Source organism: Hemitrygon akajei, chromosome 5, assembly GCF_048418815.1.
Source record: "Hemitrygon akajei chromosome 5, sHemAka1.3, whole genome shotgun sequence".
NCBI lineage: Eukaryota > Metazoa > Chordata > Chondrichthyes > Myliobatiformes > Dasyatidae > Hemitrygon > Hemitrygon akajei.
In genome coordinates, this window is record NC_133128.1 from 171,580,540 (window position 1) to 171,604,304 (window position 23,765).

Genomic DNA, 23,765 nt, shown 5'->3' on the forward strand with positions numbered 1-23,765 from the left:
CTTTCATCCATGTGCCTGTCCAAGAGGCTCTTAAATACCCCTAATGTTTTAGCCTCCACTACCATCCCTGGCAAGTCATTCCAGGCACTCACAACCCTCTGTGTAAAAAAAAAAAAAAAAAAAAAATTTACCCCCGATGTCTCCTCTAAACTTCCCTCCCTTAATTTTGTACATATGCCCTCTGGTGTTTGCTATTGGTGCCCTGGGAAACAGGTACTGACTATCCACCCTATCTATGCCTCTCATAATCTTGTAGACCTCTATCAAGTCCCATCTCATGCTTCTACACTCCAAAGAGAAAAGTCCCAGCTCTGCTAATCTTGGTTCATATGACTTGTTCTCCAAACCAGGCAACATCCTGGTAAATATCCTCTGCACCCTCTCCATAGCTTCCACATCCTTCCTATAATGAGGTGACCAGAATTGAACACAATACTCTAAGTGTGGTCTCATCAGAGATTTGTAGAGTTGCAACATGACCTCTCTACTCTTGAGCTCAATCCCCCTGTTAATGAAGCCTAGCATCCCATAGGCCTTCTTAACTACACTATCAACCTGCGCAGCGACCTTGAGGGATGTATGGATTTGAACCCCAAGGTCCTTTTGTTCATCCGCACTCTTAAGTAACTGACCATTAATCCTGTACTCAGTCTTCTGGTTTGTCCTTCTCCTGTCTGTCTTCCTAACTATTGAATATTCTATCACTGTTGCCCTGCCTGTCCTCTTCCTTTCCCACTTAGCCTCAGTGCCATCAGCCTGGGGGTTACTCCTGCTGTGCCCAGAAAGATTGTCTCCTCCAGAAATATTTCAAGTGGGGGTTCCCAACCTGGGGTCCATGGACCCCTTGCTTAATGATATTGGTCCATGGCATAAAAATGTTGGGAACCCCTGATCTAAAAGGATATATCTAAAGGTTGCCGAGGGAAATGGCCGCAGGAAGATTTGTCTGTGTCCTTTCCCCTTGCTTCTTTTGGTAGTCACACAAGTGTCTGCAGCCTGCACCTTGGATGTGACCAGCTCACCAAAGCTCTTGTCTTTGATGCCTTGAGCATCCTGGATCATCTGAAGTACATCCAACTCCATCTCAAGCTCCTTCACATGGCCAGCCTGGAGTTGCAGCTTGATGTACTCCCTAATCTCCCACATCCAGCAGGGTGAGCATGTCACTGCCTGAACCAGTTACTCTGATAGGGTGAGTAGCTCTAGGAAAAACCTTGCCTGCACCCACCTACTCAACCTCCTCCTGAACCAAAGCCTCAACATGGTACTCACCCAGCCAGAGCCTGTTCCTCTTTTTAACATGGAAAAGCAACTTCCAGGCTCCACTCTTCTGCTGCTCTGGCTGCTATAACTGCAATAACAAGCTGTCGAAAGATGTCACCCAACTGAAATGGAGGGTTGTCTCATGATGAAACTTCAGATTGTACTGTACATATGAAGATTCCAGCTATGAGGGACTGTACTTATGTGGATCAACAGGATTAGCTGGGGTTGTTCACGATAAAATGACAAAGATTGTGAAGAGATCTGACAGATCTATTTGGAATCATGAACGTTAGGCAGGTTTGATAGTGGCGTAGGAGTATACCTAGGTATTCAGAGATGATGGGCGAAAAAGAAAAGACCAAAACAAGCCTGAGGAAAACTTTTTCTTGCATTGAGAGTGTCTGGATTGCACTGCCAGTGATAATGGTAGTGGCTAATTTAATGGCAGTGATCAAAAAGGAGCTGCAAAGATATCTAAACAAAAAAGGAAGCAGTCTAAAGAGCTTTGGGATAAAGGCATCTATCAGGCTGCTATTGCATTGACCTAATACAGATTTAACTATTGGTCATCTTCTCTTGGCTGTAACCATCGATTCAGTAGTAATTGTCACATGTAGGACTACAGAATAATAGATTGTTTTCAGTAAACAGTGTATGCATCATATAAGGTGATAAGAAAATAACAAAATATTTCTACTACACATACCTGGTTCTAACTTGCATATTTTTGATTGATCTGTGTTCCAAGAACTTTTAAGAACAAGATCCATTCTGTTAAATGTTAGAAATCTTGAGCAACATACACAAAATATTGGAGGAATGCAGCTGGTCAAGCAGCGTCAATAGGGGAAATAGACAGGAGGAGAATACTAAGGGGAAATAACCAGTCAACTGTTTATTCCCCTCCATGGGTGCTGCTGAGTTCTGGCAGCGTTTGGTGTGTGTTACCCGAAAATATTAAGTGCAAATTCTTAAAACCCCAAGCGATTATGGTGTTAATTTGAAAATGTTTTTCCTACAGTGATCATTGTAGAAGATAACTTATATTCTGCTTGTAAAGTTTGATAATATCAGCAGGACCAATGAAATGAAAATGAAATTGCAGTTTTGTAGCCCTATATCTCTATATTCTGTTATCATATTTCTCCCAGGTTTATTTAAATTTACACTATGCACAGTCTATCCCTCTTTCTCCTGTGTAGGTTTTAGTCCATTCTAACTTCACTTTCTGAAGGGTTCCAATCTCTGGGTTAAGTCATATAGTAATTGATTAAGTTTCTAAATTCCTTCTTCACATTTGACAGTGCTGACTTTCAATCCAGCTGAATTTTGATAGGATAAATTGATTTGGAAATACAAAAAAAAGAAAAACTTATCAAAGAAAAAGTATATCATTCAATTATCTTTCAAGAAATTATGTACGTTATGGGTTTTGCTGTATTTTCCGGTTTGCCACTGTATGTACCACAGAGTGCCCGTGTATTGTAATAATATCAACACTTCAATGGCAAAATATTGAATGGTACTGAGTGGGTGACATTTAAACTGTTTCTTGTGGAACAATAGAGGCTCTTGACACAACATGTTTATGAAACAACAGGTCCTCACATGTGAGGCTGGGCTCACTGATAGCATTCTTGCCTGAATTTGCAAGCTCTGGCTACTTAGCAGTTGGAGACATGTAATACACTGGCAGTATGCCTGAAGTTCCAGAGTGTCAAGGGGCAGAAGAGAGCGCAATTGGTATCTCTACGGAAAAGGTGCTTGGGAAGCTGAAAGGTCTGAAGGCAGATAAGTTTCCTGGACCTCTGTGTTCTGAAAAACATGTCTGGGAAGATTGTGAAGGCATTGGAAATGATCTAGATTCTGGGTTCTGGAGGAACGGAAAATTACAAATGTCACTCCACACTTTGAAAAGGGAGGGAGGCAGAAGAAAGAAAATTATACACCAGTTAGCCTGACCTCAGTGGTTGGGAAGATGTTGGAGTCGATTGTTTAAAGACGAGGTCGCGGGGTACTTGGAGACATATGATAAAATAGGCCAAAGTCAGCATGGTTTCCTTAAGGGAAAATGTTGCTTGACAAATTTGTTGGAACTCTTTGAGGAAATAACAAGTAGGATAAACAAAGGAGAATTGGTGGATGTTATCATCTACTTGGATTTTCAAAAGGTCTTTGACAAGGTGCCACGCATGAGGCTGCTTAACAAAATAAAAGCCCATGGTATTACAGGAAAGATACCACCATAGATAAAGGATTGGCTGATTGGCAGGATGGAAAGTGTGGGAATAAATGAAGCCTTTTCTGGTTGGCTGTTGGTGATGTCTTGCAGGGGTCAGTGATTCTTTTTATGTTTCATGCTAATGACATGGAATTGATGGCTTTGTAGCTTCTGAGTCCAGAAGGGCTTGGACAGATTGGGAGAATAGGCAGAGAAGTGGCAGATAGAATAGTGTCGGGAAGTGTGTGGTCATGCACTTAGGTAAAAGGAATAAAAGCATAGACTATTTTCTAAACAGGAAGAAATTTTTTTTAAAAATCTGAGGTGCAAAGTTACTTAGGAGTCGTTGTGCAGGACTCCCTAAAAGATAACTTGAAGCTTGATTCAAGGAAGGCAAATGTAAAGATACCATTCATTTTGAGAGGACTAGAATATAAAAACGAGGATATAATGTCGAGGTTTATAAGGCACTGGTGAGGCCTCACTTGGAGTATTGTGAGCAGTTTTGAGCCCCTTATCTAAGAAAGGATGTGCTGACATTGGAGAGGGTTCACAAGTATTATTCCAGGAATGAAAGTGTTATCGTCTGAGGCATATTTGATGTCTCTGGGCCTGAATTCACTAGAGTTTAGAAGAAAGAGGGGATCTCATTGAAATTTATTGAATTTTGAAAGGACTGGATAGAGTGGATGTGGAGAGGATATTGCTTGTGGTGCGGGAGTCTAGGATCGGAGGGCGCTGCCTCAGAATAGAGAGACATTCATTTAAGATGGAGATGAAGAGGAATTTCTTTAGCCTGAAGGTAGTGAATCTCTGGAATTTGTTGTCACAGGCAGCTGTGGAGGCCAGGTTATTGGTTGTATTTAAGGCAGAGGCTGATAAATTCTTCATTAGTCAGGGTGTGAAAGGTTATGGTGACAAGGCAGGAGAATAGGGTTGAGATGGAAAATGGATAAAATGGCAGAGCAGACTTGATGGGATGAATGGCCTAATTCTACTCCTATATCTTATGGTCTTGTAGTGTTCTGGGTCAACATCCCTGGCAACAGTAAATAAATACACTATTCTCTGTAAGTTGTTGAACTATTTCTCGATGCATTCCATCATGCATATACATAAAGTAAAATTCTCCCTCACTATTTCAATAAGAAGAGTGTTTTTGATACTCTGACCAATGCTTATCCTGCAACCACCTTCAACCATCATGAATGAAAAGCAGATTGTTTTGTTATTTTTAGCCAGCTGTTGCTGCCTGTAAATTGAATAGTGCATTTCTTTTTACATGTGAACAGTGACTACACTTTAGATTGAAGAATATACAACATTTTAGTTGTTACTGTTACATTTTGAAGTTAGGAGCAATTTCCAGTTCACTTCTCAAATTATAAGCTCTGGCCTGGACTTTGTTGGAAAATTCTGACAGTTTCCATAAGCAATCTTCTGATACTTCTCAGCATGTGCAAGTGAATGTTGAAACTCTACTAGAAAGAAATCATCTCAAACTTAGTGGCTGCACTCTGCTGTTGGACTCCCCAGCAGCCTACACACTGCATTACCTCACTCAAGATCCTGCTCCTGTTCATCAAAGCCAAGCTGTGTGGCTTTAAGAGAGCTGAGACAGGTTCATGTAAAGTGAATGGTGGGCCATTGGCAATAAAATCCAGACCAATGTTCCTTTGAGAAAGTAAATGTTTTTTAATTCACTTATTTTAATTTTACTGTGTACTTTCTTCCTAAACCTAAGTAGCCATTGCAGTTCTAATTTGATAAAGTTATTGGTTGACTTTAAACCTAACAAAAATATTATGGTTAATGCACTGTTAATGATTATAGGTCAATAACAGTCAGGCTTTTACCTGGCTCTCCCAATTGCGACACAGATGGAACGATGAACATAAACATTGCTTTGTTGATATCTGTGATGCCCATTTTCAATATTCATATGAGTACCTTGGTAACACACCTCGCTTGGTAATTACCCCTCTGACTGACAGGTGAGTTTTATTAAATGTATTTTTTTATCTGAGATTTAGTGTGGAGTAAGTTTGAGTCACATTACCCAGTAATCCCCCAATTTAGTCACAGGACAATATACAATGACCAATTAACCTAACCTAATTAACTGGTACGTCTTTGGACTGTGGGAGTTGTTACGTACCCCGTAACTGGGTGTCTGACCAGCAGAGAAAGAAGAATCCGTTGGAGCCTGGTGGTACCAAGCTAAAGGTGTTTATTAGTAAACTACACAGTACAATATCAAAAATGCAAATATACATATAAAGCAAGTTAGCAGTAATAAACCTAAAGGGCATGGTTTGAGAATAAGGGGTAGGTCATTTAGGACAGAGTTAAGGAAAAACTACTTCTCCCAGAGAGTTGTGGGGGTCTGGAATGCACTGCCTCGGAAGGTAGTGGAGGCCAATTCTCTGGAGGCTTTCAAGAAGGAGCTAGATAGGTATCTTATGGATAGGGGAATCAAGGGATATGGGGACAAGGCAGGAACCGGGTATTCATAGTAGATGATCAGCCATGAACTCAGAATGGCAGTGCAGGCTAGAAGGGCCGAATGGTCTACTTCTGCACCTATTGTCTATTGTAGGAATAATAATAATCAATAATAAACAAGCTCTATCGATGTCTAGGGGTAAATGAATTGTCATAGGGAAGTATAGAGTTCAGTTCATAAATGCTGAGGTGGTTATGGTTGTTGTGTTGAAATCATTGGAGAGAGAGAGAGAGCGAGCGAGATGTAACAACAACAGCTGCGGCAGGCAAACCTTTTGTGGCTTTCTTAATCTGTCGTATCGTTGTGGTCATTCAGTTATGACCCCTCTGGTCTTCAGCTAGACCATTCTTCTGTGGTGGACTCGTCACTCTGGCATGAGTGGACACACACACAAGTCCCCACCGGCCCTGCTGTAACATTGTGAGCTTTACTGACCGATCTCCTGGTTCGGTCTCCGAAATCCCCACCTTTCTGTGGGTTCCCAACACTCAGTCAGTGTCCACTGGTGTGTCTGAAGGGTGTCTCTCCAGACCTGGCTTTTATCCCCACTCACGGGGTCTCAGCTATCCATCAACTCTGAATGACCGTGTCCACCAAATCAGGCCACTCCTGCTATCTCCTGAGGAATGTTAACAAGCAAAATAAAGTCCTTGTAGTGGAGGGTAAATAATCCAGGAAGAGTCAAAATACAGTAAATCAACAGTTTCTCTCCCCCTCTTATCTGTAGCAGATGTTCTTGCCTGTGTTTCATCTCTCTCTCTCTCAATAGCAGCATAGCAACAGCAATAGTTCGTAGTTCTCAGGAGGGGGGTTGGGAATGGTTAACTCTGCACCCCATTGACCATCAGGTCTGTTCATCACTCATAACAGAGGAAACTGGAGCACCCAGAGGAAACCCACGCAGTCATGGGGAGAACGTACAGACTCCTTACAGGCAGCAGCGGGAATTGAACCCAGGTCACTGGTACTGTAAAGCGTTGTGCTAACCACTACGCTAGTGTGCCACCTTTTTACTTTACTAGCTAATGTCAGAATTTTAGTGTTTGATCTTCCTTTTGTTAAAGCTAATCAAGAAATCAAAAACTTGAGAAAATTTGTGCTATAATTTTGGATTTTTATTTTAATATCAATGAAATCAGAATCAGGTTTATTATCACTGGCATGTGCTGTGGAATTTGTTAACTTAGCAGCAGCAGTACAAAGCAATATATGATAATATAAAAGGAAAAGATAAGTAAATCAATAACAGCAAATATATAAAGTGAATTGCTTAAAACAGTGCAAAAACAGAAATAATATATATTTAAAAAGTGAGGTAGTATTCATGGGTTCAATGTCCATTTAAGAATTGGATGGCAGAGGGGAAAAAGCTGTTCCTAAATCGCAGAGTGCATGCCTTCAGATTTCTGTACCTACTTCCTGACAGTAACAATGAGAAGAGAGCATGTCCTGGGTGATAGTGATCCTTAATAATGGACGTCACCTTTCTGAGGTGCTGCTCCTTGAAGATGAATTGGATGCTAGTACCCAAGATAGATCTGACTAATTTTTCAACTTTCTGTAGCTTCCTTCAGTCACGTGCAATGCCCACCCCCCACACCAGATAACAGACAGTGATGTAGCCAGTCAAAATGTTCTCAAAGGTACATCTATAGAAGTTTCCAAGCATTTTAGTTGACAAACCAAATGTTTTCAACTCCTAATGTGATGTAGCTGCCGTCTTGCTTTCTTTATTGCTGTGTTGATATGTTGGGACCAGGTTAGGTCCTCAGAGACCTTGACATCCAGCAACTTGAAATTGCTCACTCTCTCCACTTCTGATCCCTCTATGAGGATTGTCTCGTGTTTCCTCATCTTATTTTTGCTGCAGTTTACAATCAGCTCTTTCGTCTTACTGACACTGAGTGCAGGGTTGTTGCTGTGACGCCCACTTTGCATCTGAAATTGCATCTGCCATACACCTATTGTGGCGATAGGCAAATTACGATGGGTCCAGGTCCTTGGTGAGGCAGGAGTTGATTCTGGCCATAACCAATCTCTCAAAGCATTTCATCAGCATAGATGTGAGTGCTACTGGACGTTCGTCATTAAGACAGCTCATACTACTCTTCACTGGTATAATTGTTGCCTTTTTGAAGCAGTTGGGAACTTCTGACCATAGCGGTGAGAAGTTGAAAATGTCCTTGAATACTCCTGCCAGTTGGTTGGCACAAGTTTTCAGAGCCTTACCAGGTACTCCATCGGGAGGGCGTGCTGTTTTGTGAGTGTTCACCCTCCTGAAAGATTGCCTGACCTCTGTCTCTGAGACAGAGGTCACTGGGTCACCAGAAATAGGGATTGTTTTACTGTGTAGCATCAGCCCTTTTGCAAAATTTACAGATTTCAAATAAAAATTAAGAAGGATAAGCAAAAGATGAAAATCCCTTCACAAACGAGAAAATCTGCAGATGCTGAAAGTCCGAGCAACACACACAAAATGCTGGAGGAACTCAGCAGGCCAGGCAGCATCTATGGAAAACAAGTACATTCGATGTTTTGGGCCGAGAACCTTCGGCAGGACTGAAAATCCTTTATTGTTTCCTCACATCTTATTGGATGTTCTTGAGATTCGGCATACACTGGCCCTACCTGTGTTGGCCATTATAATTCCGTCATTTAGAATCTGTCTGCAAGAAGATAGTTACAGGGTTTTAATGAAGTGAATTTGGGAATATGAAGTTGCATTTATTCACTGGGCTGTGATTTCAAAAGCTCTTTTTGCATTTTTTTAAAATGCTATCCAAATTTTCTGATGCTTTCTTGGATATTATTATCTACCAAAGACAGGAATTTAAGTAGAATAGGAACAAAATGCTGCCAGATACTTATAAATAATTATGTAACCCTTCCCTAGGGGCAGGATTCCATACTAAGAAGATAGATTTCTTAAGTGGTCTGTGATACGACAGTATTAATTTTTACATTTCTATTGCATAAAAGTGATTTGTTTGCATTTAATTCTTTAGTATCTGTTTAGAAGCTTCACAAAGTTTCTCATGAGAAAATCACAGCCCCAGGGCTGTGTGCTGAGCCCACTGCTGTACGCTGCTCTCAGAAGACAGCATGGCCAAACACCCGAGCAATCACATTGTCAAGTTCACCAATTACACGACAGCAGTGGGGCTCATCACCAACAATAATAAGATGGCCCACAGAGAGGAGGTGGAAAAGTCTGAGGCCTGGTGCCAGGCGAATAATCTCTTCCTCCGTGTCAACAAGACAAAGGAGATGGTTATCGATTTCAGGAAAACTCACACCAGTGGCACAGCTGTGGAAACTGCAAGCCGTTTCAAATTCCTGGGAGTGCACATCTCACAAAACTTTCACGGTCCCAGAGCACATACTCCCGAGTCAAGAAACCTTAGCAACACCTCCACTTTCTGAGGAGACTAAAGAGAGCTAGACTATGCACATTAATGCTCACAACCTTTTACAGATGGGCAGTTGGGAGCATCTTAGTATGCTGCTTCACTCTATGGCTCGGAAGCTGCACTGCAGCAGGCAGGATGTTAGTTAAAACTGCCCAGCCCATTACCACACCAGCCTACCTGTCCTCAGGGACACGTATACTGAAAGGTGCCAGAAATGGGCCAGCAATACCACTGTCGCTGCTCACACCAGGGAAGGGGCAACGCAGCATCCACGTCCGGTCCTCCAGACTTAAAATCAGTTACGTTTTCCTAAGCCATCAGGCTGAATAATACTCCCGGCAGTTAGACTACCCCACCAGCACTGTTTTATCATTTACTGTATTACATTGTATTGCTGCTGTAAAGTCAACAAATTTCACGACATATGCCGGTGTTATTAAACTTGATTCTGAGTTATCTTATGTACAGATACTCCTGTACCTAGTGTCACTTTATGTAGATATGATCACTCTGTGTATGTAAGCTAATCTTATATATTTATTTTATGGTGTTATGCTACATTGGATCTGGAGTAACAATTATTTTGTTCTCCTTTTCGCTTGTGTTCTGCAAAGTGACAATAACTGATCTTGAATTTTGAGAGTTTTTCACAATCTGTTTACTCAGAGTTGCTGATGCATTTCTGCTGTAATTTTTGCTGTAAGGGTAAACTAGCGAACAAATCTTTGATTGTACTGGATTATGGTAGAAGAGTGGGAGCAGCTTTGAGCTTTTGTCCTGACAGTAGACCAGGGTAATTATACTTAATATGCATCTTTACAATTGAGTATAATCAAATTTTCCAGAATGCCTAGATGTTATTTGCTAACATAAAAGTAGCTAGAGAGTGAGTGTTTACCCGTTTTTCTAATGGCATCTACTTTTTTGCTCAACAAACAACAACTCACATTCCCTAAATAAATCAACGCTTAAACAAACTGAGTTCATCAAGCATTTAGTAGAAGGCCATGTAATTTCTTATACCACTCTCAGCTTTATGTAAAGGTCACAATGATTTGTTTTAAATACTAATTCTCTGGACTGAGTCTTCCCTATTTAAATAAAAAGCAAGATTCATGATTTCTTTTTGAGTAACGCCAAGGATTGAATGTCTCTCTTGAATTTCAATGACCAGTATAGCCCATTGAAGTTGCTGTCATCAGGCTAGAACGTTACATAGTTGGAACAGGTTCCTCTGATTTGTACACTCCTGTGACATCAGAACAATCATCTTTGTGTTTACTCCTTAGATATTGTTTTTAATTGTTCTACAGGTGTTATATTACCCTGACTCAATCTTTACACTTGACCATGAGCGGCGCACCGTTAGGACCTGCTGGGACTGGTAAAACAGAGACTACTAAAGACCTGGGACGTTCTCTGGGCATAATGGTGTATGTTTTCAACTGCTCTGAGCAGATGGATTATAAGGTAACAGTACACTGCAATCTTGTGCCTGGCTGCAAAATGATTATGACTTGCAAATCTGGAAATGGTAATGAACTTGATATTTAAATACACAGAGTGAAATTTGTTGGAAAGCATCTCCTAATCCTAATTAGAGTGCTGCAATCAATTTGACCAAATCAGTGAGGAGAATTCACTCAAATTTCCATTATTCACTGATGCTTGCTATAAACACACTTGTGGGCACTGGCTGATGACTTCAGCTAAAGACTGTCAGGCTTGAATGTAGTAATGTTTCCCAGTAGTTAAACTGCCAGTTAGCGCTGATAGTCAAGGTCACGTGTATGGAATAGAACTTTGGGGAAATCTGGGCAGGGGGGGAAATGACGATCTATTCACATCACTTATTTATCTTGCATATGAGGATGGGCAATAAGTGGTGGTCCTGCTTTTGTAAAAGAATGAAAACTTGACTTTGAGCTATTGATATTAAAGACCAGTCAAAATGGCCTTGGTTGGCTTTATAAAAATGAATAAATGGAAGTAGTATTTTGATTCTGAATATAATTATAATGAACTTAAAACTTAAAGGAATGTATTTTCCATCTTTGGAGAAGGAAATAAGTTTTATTGCTCAATGTCCATTCACACTGTATTCCATTAAAAATTCAGTCCACTATTTTCTATTTTCTCTATTTTCTCACTCCTACCCAAGGTGAAAAATACTGCAATGTTTACTGGTTTGTGTTTGTTTGCAATTCTTGCCTTGGTGTGAGTTTAGTTCTTTTATTGCTAGAAAGGTAAAATTAGTGGGCAATTAAATTTAATTAATGTTTCAGAACATGTTCCCTGTGCTTAAGACATTTAATCTAAATTATAAAGCTATGGAGGTGGAGTTCCTGCTTTGGGAGTGCAGAGGTTGTAGTAAGTCACAAGTTAAGATGACAGTGACAATGTGCAGACGTATGATTCACCCAGGCTGAACGTGGCCTTTGAAAGGCCAGCTGCCCTTTTTATAGCCTTTCTTTTCAAAGTTGGGACCCAAAATCACCAGGGGTACCAAGAGAAGATAAGAATCTGAGCAAAAGTTTGTTGACAAGTATTACCAATTAGACAGTAATTTCATTATCTCTGGAATATAATTGGCATTTAACTTGCAGAGTTTATTGGTTATTAACTCCTGGAATATGTAAATGAGAGGATTCAGAAATGCACAAAGTTTTGATTGGACTAATAACTGCATAAAACCAGACAATTTTGAATTATAACTTTAGAGCATTTCACTGACAGGGGCTGACCTGTTCTCCTTATACACAAATAAATGAAAAGTGAAAGATGAACGAGTGCAAGTCATCGGAATCCAGTTAATCAGTAACGATAGATGTAATTTAGAAATTACACCCAAAATGCACCTGAAATTGGAATGTTTAGGTTATAATTCAAATTCTTTCCCATGAACCAGTCAAATTGGGGAACCTTATGGAATTAACATTTTTCTTCCCTAAGATGTTCCTTTATTTATGTTGAAGTGTTTTATGAGTTGGGAAATACAAAACTCATTTAGTGTTTGACAAGTTCCAGTCTGGTAATAATCAGATAATGTGATTTTCGACCATGAAGGTAAGTAGATGGGTCCTTATTTTCTACTTGATCCAAAATACAGAATCATGAAGAGTTCAGCATATCCTCAGTAGAACACTGGACTATTGCTTTAGATATCTTTAACATGCTTGACTCGTGGAATGGAAATTGAAGCCACAGCATTTTGATTCAGAGGAAAAAGTACAATTCCCTGAGCCATCAGAACCAATGTATCTTGCAGCTTTTAAAATGTAGATCTCCAGATACTTAAATTATTTTCTGGCTGTTTCTGTTATTCTTCAAGTTGATCCTTTATTTGATATGTCTTAAAAGTAGTCATTACTCATCAGTTCTTAATATTTATAATACCAGTCCATAGGAAATATATATAAAGGCCTTGCACAAACAGGCGCATGGGGATGTTTTGATGAATTTAATCGCATTTCAGTGGAAGTTCTCTCAGTTGTAGCTGTACAAGTGAAAACTATTCAAGATGCAATTAAAAACAAGAAAAAAAGGTAAGGAACTCTGTGATGTGACGATGTGTTAAATAATCAATCCACTGATGTTTTTCTTGTATTAACATACAATTTTGAATCAACAGATTTTATTTTCTAGGAGAGCTTATTGAGTTGAAATCTTCTGTTGGAATATTTATTACCCTAAATCCAGGTTATGCAGGGAGAGCAGAACTTCCTGAAAACCTTAAAGCTCTGTTCAGGTATGTCGATATTACCAAGATATTAAGTATAACATGTTGACAAGTTTTGTTCCATTTCTGAAATTAGACAATAGAAATGTGGTTGAGAAGACTTTGACCTATTGCCCAATATCTTCTTTGCTATCAAACCTACAAAGATGTTCTTTCTGCCAGTATAGGTTATAGTTAATGAGTTTGTGAACTGTAAGGTGGATGAATGCCGCACTCCAATATCTATGAAAATCAAAAGGAGAAACCACCATTGCTGGAAATTTGAAACTCAAAAACAAAAAAATCCTGGAAAAATACTTAGCAGGTCTGGGAGCAGGAAGGGGAGTCCTTTCCAGTGTATGTGGCTGAATTGAAGGGATTGTCTGAGCAGTGGCAGTTCAGTATTAGGCTTAATAATGCACAGAGAGATCATTTTAGTTTGTGGAATCTTACAAAAAGATATTCAAAAACAACTGCAGCTCAACTCACATTTAAACGAGTAGTCAGAGACTCAAGTGAGTTGAAGTCAGGAATGAAAGAGAGCGTGAACAAAATTGAAATGTCGAAACAGAAACCTACCTGGCTAAAAATAATTTGTTACCTTTTGTGGCAGGGCCTCATATACACCAGGCCAATGCAGGTTAAAGGTGAATGTAGAGTTGGGCTCTGTTTCTTGGAGGACTCAATTACAAGATCAAATTCAAGGGGGCAACAAACCATGGAAATGCTGATGAATTATCCCATTTACCCTTGGAAAATGAAATACCCAAAAAATTGACAAAAGAAGACGTTCCTCTTGACATATTCTCTCTAAAGCAAATTGAAAGTCTCCCTGTTATGGCAGAGATGACCCAAAGGAAACCAGAAAAGACCCCACACTGTCTAGGTCTACATGGCTACCAAAAATGGCTGAAACCAGAACTGAAATTCCAGTTCCCCTATTTTTTTTTTTACCTGCACTGGGATGAACTCGTCCTTGACAAGGGTTGCCTTATGTGGGATTGAGAATTGCTGCACCATCCAAGCCAAGATCTAAAGTGTTGGAGGAGCTATATGCTGGTCCTCTTGGCGAGGTCAAAATGAAAGCATGGACTCGAAGCTTTGACTGGTGTCCTGGGATAGATCTGTAGATCGAGCAGCTCACCATGCGCTGTGCAGGATGCAAACATGTCCAGAAGAAGCCAGGAGCAGAGCCTCTCCATCCCTGGGAATGGCCTGCATTGCCCTGGCAGATGGATCTTGTGGATTTTGCCAGACCATTCATGCAGATTTCTTGGTAGTAGTGGATGCAGCTACTAAGTGACCAGGAGTGTTCTCAATGGCCTCCACTGCAGCCTCACACACTGGTGTATTGAGAAGACTCTTCTGGAGGACTGGTGATCCAGAATCAGTGACAATCAATCACAGTTTGTTGTGGAACAGTTTCAGTCATCCCTGAAAATGAATGGAATAAGACATGGACTACAAATGGCTTGGTGGAAAGGTTTGTTCCGAGTCTAAAGAACACGCTGTGAGCAATGTCTGCAGAACACACTACACTGACACAGAATGAGAAGCTCACCAGTTCCCTCCTTGAGTATCGCAATGCAGCACAGTCCACAACCAACAACTCACCAACTACGCTGTTCCTGGGTCGTCCCTTGCACTCACACTTGGATCTCCTTAAACATGGAGGTTCGACGTTTCATTCCTGGACAAGCAGTCCTGGCGAGGGACTATAGAGGCGATCAACAGTGGGTACGTGGAAAGATTAAGGACAAAACCGGACCACTCTCCTACACAGTGAGATTGCGTCTGATGTCACCTGGGGATGACACAATGATCGGTTGAGAGCAGAGTCAATTGTTAAAGAAGAAAGGTGTCCAGAGATGTCAGAACCACTTCCTGCAATTCCAGACTCAACTCCTACAGCCAGCACAAGAGGGCTCCAGAACCTGAGATTGTTTCATAGCAACATGTCTTACCTGCCAGACAAAATGATTCTCCTTGTCAGGAAAGACATTATCCCAGAAGAGAAAGAAATCCTTGCCATCAATTAAATCTTCAGGCCAGAATGGGACAATTTAACACTAATCACACTGTGGGTGCATATGTGGAGTTGTATTATATAGTATACTGTGTGTAATTGTATGTATACAGTAGATATAATGACTAGAGAGCAATATGTTACATATTTGAATTGAGATGCATTCTATATTGAGCTGGAGTTTATAGCTAAGCAGGGAGGAGTGTTGTGTATTTTATGTTCCAGTAATATTGTAAATATACTGTTTGATTAAGCATTCTTTGTTTACATGATTCATTATGGGTTTTTGATAAGTACATTAAAGGCATAAGTCATTACGCCACCACATCATCTGTGAGTGTCTCACTAGAAAAGAGGAAAGAAAACTAAGTACACAAATATCCTCGGCTTCACAAGTATTCCTGCCTTTTGTGTTTTTCTTTCAATTAATTTCAGGAATTACAAAACATCACAAATTCCACTTGTCAGTTATAGTAGAATCATACGGAACAGACAGGCAGACTATTCATTCTACCATTTCCATGTTAACCATGCTGAAGCAAACCAGATAAGTGGGTGATTTAACTAGTGATTTAACAGTCTCTTCAGCCCAACTGATCCATGACAACTAGACTTAGCTCATCCAGTTTGCCCATATGTGGCCTATATTCCTTCCTTTCCATGTACATGTTCATTTTATGGTAAATGTTAGTGAACCTACCTCAGCCAGTTCCTCTGGCTGCTCATTCCAGATGCCGGCTATACTCCTGCTATATGGAGTTGCCCCTCAGGTTTCTTTCACTCTCTCCCCTCTCCACCTTCCAGCTTTTCTGTGATTGCGCGATGTTCAGTTCCTGGGGAAGGGATGCAGCAAGATCAAATCAAATGAGTCAGTCTGATGATCAGCATATAACACTTGTGCCATGCAGGTGCCAGGATGTTCCATCTGCATCCCTAAAGCCACACCTCCCGTTGTCGGAGAGGATGAGGAGCCACACCTGCAGATCCCCCTTCAAACTGCACAACATCATGACTTGCATGAGTATTTCTTCATTGTCCTTAAATTCTCTTCCTAACACTTGTGGCAGTACCTACCCTAGGACTGCAGGCACTTGAGGTGACCTTTTCTGGAACAGCAGTTCTGATAATACCGCTGGGCACCTCAATATATCAGAGGGGCATTAAGCCTCATCATGGGGTGATGGAAAACTGAGATGGAAATTTCAGTTGTTGAGAGCTTGTGAGAACACAACTGAGACTTGAAGAAACCTACCTTGTGGCGCTGTTGGTGGAAAGGTAGTGAATACTTGTGACTACAAGGAGTTGCTTTGGTACGCAATAAGGAGTTGAGTCATGAACCCTTCATCTGACGCAACACTATTTTTGAAAAAAATCAATTGAATCAAGTTTAAGGCGGTTTTATTTTAGATTCCAATAGTGGAGAGAAAATACCCATGATAATGAAATTATCCAAAAAGAAAAGCATGAAAAAGCAGATGGGAGAATAATAGATTGGTCATTTAGGTGGATTAGAGCAAAAGTGGTTTTGTGGAAAATTGGTTTATTCTAACGGTTTTAAATGTCTAATAACATTTTTTCTAATTATCAGGCCTTGTGCAATGGTCTTCCCAGACTTTCAGCTGATATGTGAGATCATGTTGATGGCAGAAGGATTCATAGATGCTCGGATGCTTGCCAGAAAATTCATAAGTCTCTACACACTTTGCCGCGAGCTTTTGTCAAAACAGGTAAAGTATCTGTTGAAGTAACTTATTAAAGGGTTTTGTTTTTCCTTCATTTGATTAGTGTCATATTTAAATACTTATCTTGTAGGACCATTATGACTGGGGCCTAAGGGCTATAAAGTCTGTACTTGTTGTTGCTGGATCACTGAAGAGAGGAGATCGAAATAGACCTGAGGAACAGGTAAATAGAAGTCGTGGTTGCCACTACGGGAAATGGATCTAGTTTCTGTGTAAACCTGAGTTAAAATGATGATGAACTAGAAGTGGAGTGGGGAGGATGGAGGAAGATGGAGAGAGAAGTTAGGAATGGAGCTGCACTGATGCCTTCTGGGGGGTTGTACATGGATGAAATTGTGATGATCACCCTGTCCCCTCAGCCACTCCATACCCTTCTCCCTCACCTTCACTGGCCTCCCTTCTCCCCTCCCCACCTCCCCCAACTCCCCCGCATTCCCCCTCCCCCCTCTCCCACTCCCTCCATCTCCCTCCCCTCAGGTTTGTTATTATTTCTATGTTGCTGTTTCCCAGGTCCTAATGCGTGCTTTGAGAGATTTTAATCTGCCAAAAATTGCTACCAACGATGTCCCCATATTCCTGGGTCTGATTGGTGATCTTTTTCCATTGTTGGACGTCCCACGCAAGAGAGATGCAGATCTGGAACAGATGGTGCGCCAGTCTATTTCAGAACTACACCTACAGCCAGAGGATAACTTTATATTAAAGGTGAAAATAATAGCTTATACTTAATAAATCTAAGTAAGGTGATCAGAAGTTGTGTTTTTTACTGTTTTAAAATGTGCATATACCCAGTGTTTCTAACAATATGTTTCCATCTTTAACTTGTCAAGCCATAACCCATATGTTTCCTAAGCTGAATCTACATTTTTTCTTTTCAAGGCAGTAAAATAAACACATCTTTTGTTGCTCAGTTTGTGTAATGACTGTCTTTGTTAAAATATATTTGCATTTATTTGTTTTTAATCTTGACGGGTAAATGATTTGAAAAAGGTAAGTGAAGCTTTCAGTGCTTTTAAAATAAGTCATGTTTTATATTGTGAAAAATGTTTATAACCTTGAAATTGCTGTGCTATTTTGCTATATCCTTGTACTAATTTATTTGCTTTTACTTCTAATGGTAAATGTCTGTGGTCCCATGTGCTGCTGTTAGGCTCATTTTTCCCTCTGGATTCATTGTTCTCTGCTGTTTCCCCTGGGATTGATCCATTCTCCTTAGAGCTCTCCCTTTGCCTGGACATTGTGACAATCACTGCACTGAGGCATCTTTTTGATGTTGTCCCTTTTCTGTCCTTGCTTCTGCCAATTACTTACAGGGAGGGAAATTGTAGATGAGTTATTGTACAAATAATTGGTTGCTGAATTTTGGCATCATTTTTTTTCACTGAGTAATCTGTATTTCTGCCCTGCTCAATGTGGGTCTGCGTGCACGAGTTTTCTTAAAGGCTAAACAAAATAAAAAACTTTTGTATATAAAAGTAACTTTTGATCTTTGTATGAAAAACTGATGATCTAATTGTGCTGATTATAAATATTCCACTTGATTACAGCTGCGCGAGTCATAGGTCAATACTGCAATTGGCATCTCCAGCTGCTGTTCTTTTTGAAGTGGTTTGGAAGGGGGTTTAGATGTGCTGCCGGCCGCCGTTCTTATTGAAGAAATAAAGTGCAAAAAAAAAACCACAAAGAAAATTAACCATTTTATATCTTAAAATGGATAAGTTTGTACAACTGGCACCCACTGAGGCCAGACTTTTGTTTGTGTTTGGTCAGGTTACACAACTCGAGGAGCTGTTGGCAGTGCGACATTCAGTTTTTGTTGTGGGTGACGCTGGAACTGGAAAGAGCCAAGTGAGTGAAAAACTACCAATTGCATCATATTTGACAGTTAAAGACAATGTCTCTCAGCCAACAGAAGGTGCTGACTTTCAAGCAACCTTTTACACCACACATGATCCCATGCTAACTGCTTCTGTCCCAGACAGGATTTTCCTGCTGCACCCATTGTTTCTATCTGCTCTTGCCCCTCACCCCTTGACTCTACCCTGTCTCTACTCATCTACAACCTACATTGGGGACACCTTGCAAGCCTGCCACCTTCTTGACAATTTCCAATTCCCCAGCCCTCCCTCTCTTCACTATGGATGTCCCTCTTTATGCACCTCCAGCCCCATCAAAATCTCCACTTTCTGCAGTAAAGATCCAACCAGTTCCTCTCCAGCAACACTATCATACGCCTGACTGAACTTGTCCTTGCCCTGAACAAAATCTCTTGCTTCCAACAAATCAAATGTGTAGCTATGGGCCCTAGCTGTGCTGATTTAGTGTTGGCTTGTTCCAAACATTCTCTGGTATCACGACCCAACTCTTCCTCCGTTACATTGATTATTGTATTTGTGCTGCTTCCTGCACCCATACTGAACTCATCAACTTTATCACCTTTGCGACTAACTACCACCCCATTCTCAAATTCACTTTGATAGTTTCTGACACTTCTGTTTTCTAGATTTTTCTGTCTCCATCTCAGGAGACAACTATCCACTGGCATTTGCTTATTTCCATTGGCTTCCTCATCTTCCCACTTCTACCCATCCTATCTCTTGGAAGAATGCTATCCCATTCTCCCAATTACTTTGTCTCTACAGCATCTGTTCTCAAGATGAGCCTGTCCATTCCAGTATATCCGAAATACCCTCCTTTTTCAGGAAATGTGGCCTCCACTTTATTGTGGTTGATAGAAACCTGTGTTTCTTGGACCTGCTCTCACCTATCTCTCTCCAAACGGAACAAAGATAGAGTTCACACGAGGAAATCTGCAAGATGCTGGAAATTCAAGCAACACACACAAAATGCTGGTGGAACGCAGCAGACCAGGCAGCATCTTTGGGAAGAAGCACTGTTGACGTTTCAGGCCGAGTTCCCTAGTTCTCACTGTGCTATCAGCCTCTGCATCCAGCACATCATCCTTTGTCATTTTTGCCAGAGCTTGTGTACATTACATCCCTCAGAACCATCCAGGAGCCCAAACAGTCCTTAAAGTGAGGTGAATATTCACTTTCACTTCCAAACTTGTGTACTGCACTTGGTGCTCCCAATGTGGCCTTCTCTATATCGGTGAGACCAAGTGCAAGCTGGCTAGTTTGTTTACTGTCTACAACAGCCATCCTGAATTCCCAGATGAATACCATTTCAACTTCCCATTCTCACACCAATGGATACGGATCTAATTGAAAGTTTGGTTGGTCATTGCCAGATGAGGTGCGACATGTACAGTCAATTGTAGGCTACTAAGGAATATTAATGAACAGAGACCCTGGGCATTCAAATCCACAGTTCCCTGAAAGTGGCAGCACAGTTAGATAGGTTGGTGAAGAAGGCATATGGCATACTTGCCTTTACAGGGCAAGGTATAGATTATCAAAGTTGGGTATATGTTGCAACTTCACAGACCACAGTTCAAGCTGCACCTGGAGAGTTGTGTGTAGTTCTGGCTGCACAGTGTAGGAAGGATGTGTTTGCACTGGAGAGTGTGCAGAAGACTCATCAGGACCATGCCTGGATTGGAGCATTTGGAGAGGCTGGGCTGGATAAGTGGGTGTGGGGTGGCTAAAGTGAGATATTGTACATAGAATGATCAAAAAACATAGGGTAGTTGGCAGGAATCTTTTCCCCATGGCTGGGGTATCAAAAACAAAAAGTATGTCCAGTGTGAGAAGGAGGAGATTTAAAGAGGATTTGAAGAGAAATTTTAACACATTGGTCTGGAAATTGGATAGCACAGGCATCGCAGAAATGGGTATCTGGAATTCAGAATTGGAGGAGGTGGTGGAATCATTAAATATGAGTATGGAATCATTAAATATGAGTACATGTAAGAGACATTTAGACAGGCACTTGAATATGTAAGGGACAGAAAAAGATTAAACACACAAGTTGTGTGTTTGTGGTGTTGGGCTGCACTCATTAGATTAAAGAAGGGTCTTGGCTCGAAATGTCAACTGTTTTAAGGTTTCCATAGATATTGTGTGACATGATGATAATAATGGTTGTTTCACTAAGTACTTGCTGTACCTGCATATTAACTTTCAGTGCTTTCTGTTTAAAGTCATCTAGGTGTTTCTTAAATATCAACACCTTGAATTTCCCACCATTTAATAGATATACGTCATTTCTGTTTTTCCTACCATAGTGATTGACCTTGTGTATTGAAGTAGTATTGTGCATTTTGCTCGTTCATGAAGCCTGTTTCTTCCTTCCCCAAACTGGCACAAGCTTTGTATCATCAGTAAACTATGGTTTATTAAACTTAGAAATGGAAAATCACTGATGTACAATATAGTGTAACAGTCATAAAGCACTATAGCACAGAAACAAGCTTTTCAGCTCATCAAGTCTCTGCCAGCCTGGTTTTCTCCCTCGTCCCATAGACCTCCATATTTCTCTCATATAGGTACTTCTCCAAACTTCTCTTAAATATTGCAATCGAACCTGCATCTACTCTTCCACTGGCAGCTTATTCCCCACTTCCACTTCCACTTCCCTCAGAATGAAGTACTTCCCTCTCACATTCCCCTTAAATATTTCACTTATCACTCTAAACCTTTGACCTTTAGTTCTATTCTCACCCAACTTGAGGGGAAAAATGCCTGCATGCATTCACCCTGTCTACGCCCTTTGTAAATTTTGTATACCTCTATTAGATCCCCTCACATCCTCCTGCATTCCAGTGAATAAAGTCCTAACCTATTCAATCTATCCCTGTAGCCCAGGTCGTCAATTGTCAGAGAGATCATTGTAAATTTTCTCTGCACTTTTTCAAGCTTATTGACTTCTTTTCTATAGGTAGGTGACCAGAAATCTGTCAAAGCAGCAGAAAATATGAGACATACTGCTCTGAAATGTTAACTTGTGATTCTTTTTTTCATAGATACTGCCTAACCTACTGAATATCTCTTGTATTTTCTGTGCTTGTTTCTGATTTTCGCTCTGCAGCTTCTATTAGAGTTTGGTTGTACTTAACGCTTTGAGCTCTGTAGGCCCAGCAGTGCTGTCTTCCTCCTTTCCCAAGTTCCAGGCTTGGCCTTGTGCTCTGGTCACATGCAGGATATGGTGGCCATCTGCAATCTGCATTTATTGGGGCAGTGTAGAGATGGTTGAGGGTAAAGGCCAGCAGTCCAAGGTGAGGAGTGGAACATGAGGTATCATAACGTGCAGGTTAAGACCAGCATTGTATTTGGCATGAGCAATATTATATTTGTAGGGGGATGCTGGAGGAAGATGTCTCTGCATGTGACAGTCTGAGAATTACAATCGGAATCAGGTTTGTTATCACTGGCATGTGACGTGAAATTTGTTAACTTAGTAGCAGCAGTTCAATGCAATATACAATATAGAAGAAAAAAATAACAATTGTAATAATAAATAAGTAAATCTAATTCAGTATACTTTATACAGTATACGTATATTGAATAGATTAAAAATCGTGCAAAAAACAGAAATATTATATTTTTTAAAAAATAAGGTAGTGTCCAAGGGTTCAATGTCCATTTAGGAATTAGATGGCAGCGAGAAAGAAGCTGTTCTTGAATCACTGACTGTGTGCTTTCAGGCTTCTGTACCTCCTCCCTGATGGTAACAGTGAGAAAAGGGCATGCCCTGGGTGCTGGAGGTCCATAATAATGGACACTGACTTTCTGAGACACTGCTCCTTGAAGATGTCCTAGGTACTTTGTAGGCTAGTACCCAAGATAGAGCTGACTAAATTTACAACCCTCTGCTTCTTTCGGTCCTGTGCAGTAGCCCCCCCACCCCCCATACCAGACAGTGATGCAGTCTGTCAGAATTCTCTCAGTGGTACATCTATAGAAGTTCTTGAGTGTATTTGTTGACATGCCAAATCTCTTCAGACTCCTAATAAAATATAGCCACTGTCTTGCCTTCTTTATGACTACATCAAAATGTTGGGACCAGGTTAGATTCATTCTCTCTCTCTCTCTCTCTCTCTCTCTCCCCCTCTCTCCCCCCTCTCTTCCCCCTCTCTTCCCCCTCTCTTCCCCCTCTCTCCCCCCTCTCTCCCCCCTCTCTGCCCCCTCTCTCCCCCCCTCTCTCCCCCCCCCCCTCTCTCTCTCTCTCCCCCCTCTCTCTCTCTCCCCCCCCCCTCTCTCTCTCCCTCTCCCCCCCCTCCTGAAGGAAAGTCCCTGTGTGTAAATGGTTTCTCTCTGTTGAAGGATGGTGTCAATGTTCTGTGTCAGTGGTTATGGATTAGACTGTGTTTCATATAATGATGTCTTTCCGGTTGCTCTCTTCTCTGTTGCTATTTTGGGCATTTTTGAATCAGGGCCACCTGCAGATAATGAACACAGCTGAACTGAATATGCCTGGACTCTTTCGATTTTGTTGTGTATTATATTCTGTACTTTTTGATTTTTTTTGGTTGCCATTTATGTGTTATTTTGCATGTGGTGTGTGTTGATGTTTCTCTTTGTGTAATAGCTGTCATGAATAGGGTGATGAATCTCAGGGATGATACATACTTTATGCTTTGCAGCCTCAGAAGAGTTGTTTAGGTCCCTGGATGGTGGTAGTGAGGGACAGATGTGACACCCCCTCTTGCAGAGGGAAGTCCCAAGGGACAGAGAGGGATGGCTGGAGAAGGATGTGGATCAGGGAGCCACAGAGAATTTTCCCTGTAAAAGCTGTGGGATGAGTAATGTGTGACTGATGGAATTCTGTTGGAGCTGGAGGAAATGACAAAGAGAGAGGAATTGCATGGTAAAGGTTGTGGGATAACAGGTGAGGATCAAGAGAATTCTATCTCTGTCTGGGGAGAGGGGGAACTGAGAGCAGACGTGCAGGAAATGAGTGTGAAGGCTTCAACTG

The 23,765-nt window shown here is 41.0% G+C and overlaps 1 protein-coding gene across 1 annotated transcript in view; it reads left to right on the forward strand.

Annotated features, from left to right (window-relative positions):
* dnah9l (dynein, axonemal, heavy polypeptide 9 like) overlaps positions 1 to 23,765 on the forward strand; it is a 276,890-nt gene that overhangs the window by 98,663 nt on the left and 154,462 nt on the right. The window contains 8 exon segments of the mRNA XM_073047202.1: positions 5,321 to 5,481; positions 10,717 to 10,873; positions 12,803 to 12,948; positions 13,035 to 13,151; positions 16,736 to 16,874; positions 16,960 to 17,052; positions 17,400 to 17,594; positions 18,660 to 18,737. Coding sequence (XP_072903303.1) covers positions 5,321 to 5,481; positions 10,717 to 10,873; positions 12,803 to 12,948; positions 13,035 to 13,151; positions 16,736 to 16,874; positions 16,960 to 17,052; positions 17,400 to 17,594; positions 18,660 to 18,737 — 1,086 coding nt within the window.